At 40.2% G+C, this 8,190-nt stretch overlaps 1 protein-coding gene across 1 annotated transcript in view; it reads left to right on the forward strand.

Annotated features, from left to right (window-relative positions):
• RANBP2 (RAN binding protein 2) overlaps positions 1-7,650 on the forward strand; it is a 33,835-nt gene extending 26,185 nt beyond the window's left edge. The window contains exons 24-29 of the mRNA XM_009878487.1: positions 489-708; positions 1,216-1,314; positions 1,480-1,622; positions 4,070-4,343; positions 4,507-4,841; positions 7,072-7,650. Of these exons, the coding sequence (XP_009876789.1) occupies positions 489-708; positions 1,216-1,314; positions 1,480-1,622; positions 4,070-4,343; positions 4,507-4,841; positions 7,072-7,377 (1,377 nt within the window). The 3' untranslated portion in view covers positions 7,378-7,650. The remainder of the gene's footprint in view (positions 1-488; positions 709-1,215; positions 1,315-1,479; positions 1,623-4,069; positions 4,344-4,506; positions 4,842-7,071) is intronic.
• Positions 7,651-8,190: the final 540 nt, after the last annotated feature.

The following is an 8,190-nucleotide window of genomic DNA, read 5'->3' on the forward strand; positions in this document are numbered from 1 at the left end:
TGTGACTGTGCCTCAAGTCTTTGCCTACACTGAAATGGAAGCTTAGATCTGAAGTTCCTTGGGCAAAGAAAGAAGGTACAGATGTTCTCAAAGTATAAACTGCTTTGGCTAGTACAGTCATTCCTAATGTGTATATATAAGGACTAATTGATATTGTGAATTAATAGTTTTTTGTGTTGGTTGGTTTTTTTTTTTTTGTTAAAGCATACTCCTTCCAAGATACTCCAGTTTCTTTCTGAGTTAATGTCCTTATGTGTTAAGTTTTCTGAAGCTTTTCATTATACTTAACAATTCTTGTGTTTTGTAGGGATTTTTTGGTGTGGGTTTTTTGTTGATTTTTTTTTTAATTGGGTGATTGGTTTATTGTTGTTTTGTTTGTTTGCTTGTTTTGGTAAAATGACTGTTCTTAGTCTCCTGATGAAGTGGTTTGAATACTGGACTCTTTTGGCTTATTTGCTTATTGCTTTACGTTTTTTATTAAATCTCAGGAGGATGAAGTTACAAGCTCAGCTGACTTAGTCTGTACCAGTAAGGAAGAGTTACCTAGCACTGAGGCAACAGTATTTGTCCAGTCAGCTCCCAGCAATGAAGAACCAGATACCACCACAGAAACTGTGGATGTACCACAGACTTTATCAGGAACTGATGACAAACCTGTAGACTTGTCAACTAAAAAAAGTGATTCAGACTGTTCAGAGTCAACACAAGGTAAGATCAGGGGTATCTTGTGGGGTTTTGTGTAGGTTAGTTATCTAATGTAGTTGCTGCCTTGAAGAGAAGTAGTACCAATACTGAATTAGAAGCATTGAGTACGAAACTAGTAAAAAATGTATCTGGGAATTAAGCTAAATATATACATTAAATTCTGATGTGTTCAAATGTCACTACTACAGAGCAATGCTAGTCTCTATAATTTACATGTTGTGTACTTTCATTAGTTTACTGTTAAATACTGCATGAATACTTCTCTGTAATGCACAGAGATCTAATAAGTAGTGTGCTGAAATTCTCTCACAGTTTTGAAATTCTCTCAGTTTTGAGCCCTTTTCTTATAATAAATGACTGTCATGACAAGTGTCATGCAAACTTTAAATTTATTGAAAGATAAACTAGAGAAGTCTCAACAGTATTTATTCCTGTGACTACATGACATTAAATGCATTTTCTTTAAAAAAGGCAGAGAAGAACCTTTACCTTTCCCCTTTTGTTTGATAGAAAACAAAGTCATCTCGTTTGGTTTTGGCAACACTGCAGGCTTGTCATTTGCAGATCTGGCTTCCAAGAACTCTGTAGACTTTGCTTTTGGCACAAAAGGTAAGTTAAACTACTCGGAGACACACACTCCAGCTGGATTTCTGCTTCATACAATATACCTTTTGTGCACCAAATTTCTCCTAATTGATCAGCTGATAAGGTTTTTGCAAGTTTTTGTCAGGAAGAAAACGTACACAGTTTAAAATGTAACTATTTTAATTGTAGATAAAAACTTCAAATGGGCAAATACAGGAGCAGCTGTCTTTGGAGAAACAGCCCGTAAAGCAGCTGAAGATGAAGGTGGTAGTGATGACGAGGTGGTACATAGTGATGATATCCACTTTGAGCCAATTGTGTCCTTACCAGAGGTAAGGTGACTTCTGGAACGTAAAACAACATGAAGATGGGCATGTCTGCTAACAGAGCAAAAAAAGTGCTTTGCTTAATGAACTTTGTGCTGTGTTTCTTGCGCTGCCTGTGTTGAAACGCTTGCTGTTTTAAATGCTAGTACAGCTTGGCACTGGGGAAGTGTCTGGTGCATCGGCTAAAATCTTCAATGTTTATTTCATTATACTTTGGGTGTTGATCAGTATGCAAATTTGTCCTTATAACTTCTAACAGTGAAAACTGATTCATTATAGAGCAGTTGAAAATGGAGGGATCTGAATAACTTTTAGTGCTAATACAACTCAGCTGTGACATTGTATCAATGACTTGTATATTCAGTTCTGTGAAAGCCAGGCTGACTAAAAAATTTTCTCTAAGCTAGGCAAGAGATTTCTAGAATTGCTATGTGATAAAGATGTAGTACAGTTAACCTTACCTGAAGTCTAAGGATACTAGCCTAAAAAGACATAGGAGATCCTTCAACTTTGAAGGCAGCCTTTTAACTTATTCATTGAGACTTCAGCTTTTGATGTCTTGATTTGATATTTAGCTGCAGTGTCCCCAATAACCATTTCAAACTTTTCTTATTATCATGTGGCTTTCCTTGAATAGAATCATAGAAACAGTAAGGTTGCAAAAGATGTCTAAATTCCAACCGTCTACCTCACACTACCGTGACCACTAAACCATATTGTGAAGTCTCACATCTGTATGTTTTCTTTGAACACTAGGGATGGTGACTCCACCAGTTCTCTGGGCAGCCATTTCCAATGCTTCACCACTCTTCCAGTAAAGAAATTTTGATTAATATCTAATCTAAACCTCCCTTTCCTCTTGCCCTGTCACTAATGTGGGAGAAGAGACCAACCTCCACCTTGCTGCAGCCACCTTTCAGGTAGCTGTAGAGAGCAATGAGGTCTCCCCTCAGCCACCTCTTCTCCAGGCTAAACAACCCTGGCTCCTTCAGCTGCTCTTCATAAGACTTGTTGTCTGGACCCACTCCTGCACCTCAGTGTATTTCTTACACTGCAGCACCCAAAACTGAACGCAGTACTCAAGCCATGGCCTCACCAGTGCAGAGTACAGGGACATGATCACTTCCCTGCTTGTGATGGCCACACTATTTCTGATACCAGGATGCCGCTGGCCACCTGGGCACACTGCTGGCTCATGTTCAGCCAGCTATCTACCAATGCCCCCTGATCGGCTACCAGGCAACTTTCCGGCGACTCCTCCCCAAGCCTGTAGCACTGCCAGGGGTTGTTGTTACCCAAGTGCAGGACCCACCGCTTGGCCTTGTTGAATTTCAGACAGTTAGCCTCAGCCCATCGATCCAGCCTGTCCAGATCCCTCTGCAGAGCCTCCCTACCCTCCAGGAGATCAACACTTGTGCTCAATTTGGTGTTGCCTGCAAATTTATTGAGGGTGCACTCAATCCATTTATCCAGATGATAAATATATTAAACAAGATCGGCCCCAAAAACGAGCCCTGGGGGATGCCTCTGGTGACTGACCGGCAAGTTCGCTGATGATACAAAACTGGGAGGGGTGACTGACACACAGGAAGGCTCTGCTGCCATCCAACGAGGCTCCTTCTCTAGAGACTTTCAAAACCTGCCTGGATATGTTCCTGTGTTGCCTGAACTAGGTGATCCTGCTCTGGCAGGGAGGTTGGACTAGATGATCTCTAGAGGTCCCTTCCAACCCCGAGCATTTTGTGATTCTGTGACCACCAACTGGATTGAGTTTTGTTCACCACCACTCTCTAGGCTTGGCCCTCCAGTTTTTAACCCAGCCAAGAGCATGCCTGTCTAAGCCATGAGCAGCCAGCTTCTCTAGCAGAGAGAAAAAGCTTTACTAAAAGTCCAGGCAGACAACGTCCACAGCCTTTAATTTATCACAGATTAGTGTAATTGAGCAAAACAAATAGACCACCAAATAAACAATATGTGGTGTCCTTCAATTAGAACAGCAAATGTGATGTATTTTGTAATGTGTCTTCATAACTTCAAGATTTGGTATGTCTTTACTCATTTGTGTGTCATATTATGACTTCTATGATTTTCTTTTTTTCCTTACTTGTTGGTTCTCTGTTTTCTCTCTCTCCACAAATAGTTTTGTCGTGTATTTCTCCCGTTCTCTCAAGTGTTCCCTGTCTTTGGAAGGTGTGTTAACTAAAGGAGGTTAGAGGCCAGTAATGTGCATATGTAAAGTGAGGAGGAGGTATGGCTGTCAGGCCTCAGTCATATTGTGAATTTGTTTTGTTCAGATGCAAATATCAAGTTCTTTAACAATGTGAGACAAGGGAATATATTGGATAATTTTCCATTGTAATATGTTAATATTACATACATTTATTATGATTCTATTTGCTATTGTTGGTGACAGCAGCTTTCCAGAAAATCACAGGTATTCTGCTGTTTTGTAGGTGGAGGTAAAATCTGGAGAAGAAGATGAAGAAATTCTCTTCAAAGAGAGGGCAAAACTTTACAGATGGGACAGGGATGCTACTCAGTGGAAGGAGCGTGGTGTTGGAGAGATCAAGATCCTCTTCCATACACAGAAGAAATACTATAGAGTCCTAATGAGAAGAGACCAAGTTCTTAAAGTCTGTGCAAACCACGTCATCACCAAAGAAATGAACTTGGTGCCCTCTGACACATCAAACAATGCTTTAATTTGGACAGCCACAGATTATGCTGGTGAGTTCTTCAGGTGGTTTTTGTTTTGTTTTGGTTTTTTTCCTAGGTAGTTTGTAGTTCCTGTAGCTTTGTTTTTCCCTGGAGATTTCGTAAGACAAAAACTATTTGTTTCTGACTATACTGAATAGAATTAAAGAAAACTTGTTCTCGAATTTACTTTCAGATGGTGAAATGAAAGTGGAACAATTTGCAGTCAGATTTAAAAGCCAAGAAATGGCTAATTCTTTCAAGAGGAGATTTGAAGAATGCCAGCTAAGCTTATCAGAACTGCAGAAGGGACACTTATCTCTGGCAGCAGGACTGTCAAAGGACACCAACCCCGTTGTGTATTTTGAAGTTTCTGCTGATGATGAACCTTTAGGACACATAACCATGGAGCTGTTCTCAAATATTGTCCCTCGAACTGCTGAAAATTTCAGGGCTTTGTGCACAGGGGAGAAAGGGTTTGGATACAAGAACTCCACCTTTCACAGAATCATCACTGACTTTGTGTGTCAGGTAAGCACAACAGAAAGACTCTTCATTGAGAGAATGAGATGCAGCTTGGCTAACACTGGCATTTCAAAAAATCACTTCTACAGGATAGCGTGTTCTTGTTGGCAGCATGAATCCAGTGTGCAAGATATTTTCATCTGCCCTTTCCCGACAATGAAATGAGAAATGGTGCAAGGAGCATGTGCTGCCCTAAGCCAAATGCTTCCTGCCTGATGCTTTAGTGTAACCTAGTGCTGCCCTATTAGCGTGGAAATAGAGATCTCCTCTTCCAGTGGACAAGGGGCCTGTTGCAGAATAGGGAAGACCAAGGAAAGTACGGGTTCCCAAAACTACCATTCAGCCTGTTCTAGAGAGGAACTTGTGTGTGGTCACCTAAGAACACTGAGTATCCAAGCTTCTCTTATATTTTAAAGAATGCTTTGTATTTCAGATAACATTCACTTAAAACTGATACTCAAACTATTTTAGATGCTCAAGTTTCCATCTAGTAGATCTCATTGTGCAGTGGCCTGGTCCTTAAAAATACTGAAATTTTTCACCAGGAACATCAGCAGTGCATCTCAACCCCCACATAGACAGTGAATTTAAACCTCTGTGTGCATTCAGTAGCACCAACAAGTTCTTCATAAATGGTGAAGGCTTAGGAGATTGATCATAGCTCAGCTAGATCTTTCACTTTCCAAAAATTCTCATGAATAATTCAAGGAGTTTTAGTAACTTGTAAAAAGGCAGAATAAACCAACTTCCTTACACACTACCCTAATGTCCCTTTATGTCACTACCTCCCTGAAGACAAGGCATGGCCTCGTACAAACTCAGAAGAAAGTAGACAATAATTCACGAATGTCACCAAAATAAAAAATTGTCCAGTCTTGTGATGAGTTATCACCTGTGTCTGAAGTATGCCCTTTATGGCTATTTTGGTAAAACTTTGTGGCTTTCTGATATAGAGAGCAGTGCTGCTTACTTAAGGTTTAAACTTGTTGTAGGGTACTGCACATCCTAAACAGAGGAGATTTTCTTTTAAAACAGTTAACTGCACCACGCATACCCTGAGCTTTTATCACATGAAGTTAGTATATTCTAAGTTTGCTATGCTTTGCCTAATCTTTCTCCAGGTACAGTGAGCAGCTCTTGAATGAGAATTAAGGCTTTCCTTCAAAGATTTGATAACCTATACTGTCATCTTTATGCGTACAGTCAAATAATCAAGAGCCAGAAGCTTGCTGCCTTGCAGAAAGACAAAAACTCCTTCTCCTTAGCAACAGCTGCCCTCCTGAACAAGTAGTGATGTGGCAAAAGCTGCTGCCTGCACAGAAGTGAGAAATTACTGGCCACTGGTACCTAAACCTTTGTCAGGTGTTCAAGTCAATGCTTGAAGGGACTAAGCAAGGACAGGCTTTCAATGAGATAATACAGGTCCCAGCAATCAGGGTGTTGTGGTTTAAGCCCAACCAGCAACAAAACACTGTGCAGCTGTGGGATCAGTCCTCCTCCTCCTAGTGGGATGGATAATAGAATTAGAAAAATAATAATAATTGTAATTAATATAATGAGAGAGGAATAAAGGCCAAGGAAAATGATGCACAATGCAGTTGCTCACCACCCACTGAGTGATGCCTGAGCAATGATCTGCCCCTCCCTGGGGCCAACTGCCCCCAGTTTCTATACTGAGCATGGTGTCCTGTGGTTTGGAAAATCCCTCTGGCTAGTTCGGGGCAGCTGCCCTGGCCATGCTCCCTCCCAGCTTCTTGTGCACCTGCTTGCTGGCAGAGCATGGGAAACTGAAAAATCCTTAACTTAGGATGAGCGCTACTTAGCAACAACTGAAACATCGATGTGTAACCAACTTTATTCTCACACTAAATCTAAACCACAGCACTGTACCAGCTACTAAGAAGAAAATTAACTCTATCCCAGCTGAAACCAGGACACAGGGCTAAGTGATGAGGGAAGCAGACAGTGGGAGAAACAGGCCTAGAAGTGTGGTCACCATATGGAGCAGGAACATCACAAGGGATAAACTTTCCACTACTGCTTCGATTACCATGAACAAAGCTGCTGGGAAGCTTTATACCTAAGTAAATATGATACCTGTAATAACTAGAATGAGTTCTTCAGAAGTAGTTTTTAATGTTGAAAGGAAATAAAATTGTGCCGCTGATGTGTTTTGGGACTTGTAAGTTAATGCTGTGGTCTTTTTTCCTCTTTTTTTTTTTCCTTTTTATTTAAGGGAGGTGATATAACTAACCATGATGGAACAGGTGGACGGTCAATTTATGGAGCAGCATTTGAAGATGAGAATTTTGAAGTGAAACACACTGGTCCTGGATTGTTGTCAATGGCAAATAGGGGCAGGGATACGAATAATTCTCAGTTCTTCATAACACTTAAAAAAGCAGAACACTTGGACTTCAAGCATGTGGTATTTGGGTTTGTGAAAGATGGAATGGATGTTGTGAAAAAGATTGAATCCTTTGGTTCTCCTAAAGGGCTAGTAAATGGAAGAATTGTCATTACAGACTGTGGGCAAATATAGAATTATGGCTTTGAGTATACAAGATGTTCTAGCAGTACAAATCAGTATTTAGATGTTATTGACTAATTATTTCAACTTCTTAAAATGGACACTTCTGATGTATAAATGTAAAATTACAACTTCTAGTTGGGTTTTTTATGTGTTATAATTGATTTTTTTTTTTGCATGTTAAGGTTCAGACACTGGCATATTTCAGGTGTATTTGTGTTATCCTGACATATTTGTATTAAATGTCAAATTTTAAAAATTAAATCTTAGTCTTGTTAAAATAAATGTCTTGTCTTCACTTTGGTTTGTTTAAAAAAGAAAAACTTGCATAATTTGGCTTCCTGCTTTCATAAATCTCTATTCTGAATATGCAAGTTCTAGATGGTAATTGTCATTCAGTAAACTGTAGCCTTTGAAACAGCGCTTACTTTAATGTCCGGATGCTCGTTTGAAGTCTCTGAATAGCATTTCAGTATCTGAAAGCTAGAGAATAGTTCTTAGACGTTTTGACTGATATTTTGCTGGAGAGGTTTACTGCTTTTTGTTTGTTTTGTACATAGGGTATTTCTGAATTATTTTGTTTAGTGAAAAACACGTAAACATTGGGATTTTACCTGAAATGCTGCAGCATAACCCACTGCTATGGCACGGCTCTTTTGGCTACCTTCTCAACGTTTGGATCTGAGGAAGCCCTTCCTCATAGAGAGGGTGCTCAGATACTGGAATGCACTGTCCAGGGAAGGGGTGGAGTCACCGTCCCCGGAGGTGTTTAAGGAGAGTCTGGATGTGGCACTTAGTGCTGTGGTCTGGCCCATGTGGTGGTGT

This window comes from Apaloderma vittatum, unplaced genomic scaffold, assembly GCF_000703405.1.
Source record: "Apaloderma vittatum isolate BGI_N311 unplaced genomic scaffold, ASM70340v1 scaffold13121, whole genome shotgun sequence".
Lineage (NCBI taxonomy): Eukaryota > Metazoa > Chordata > Aves > Trogoniformes > Trogonidae > Apaloderma > Apaloderma vittatum.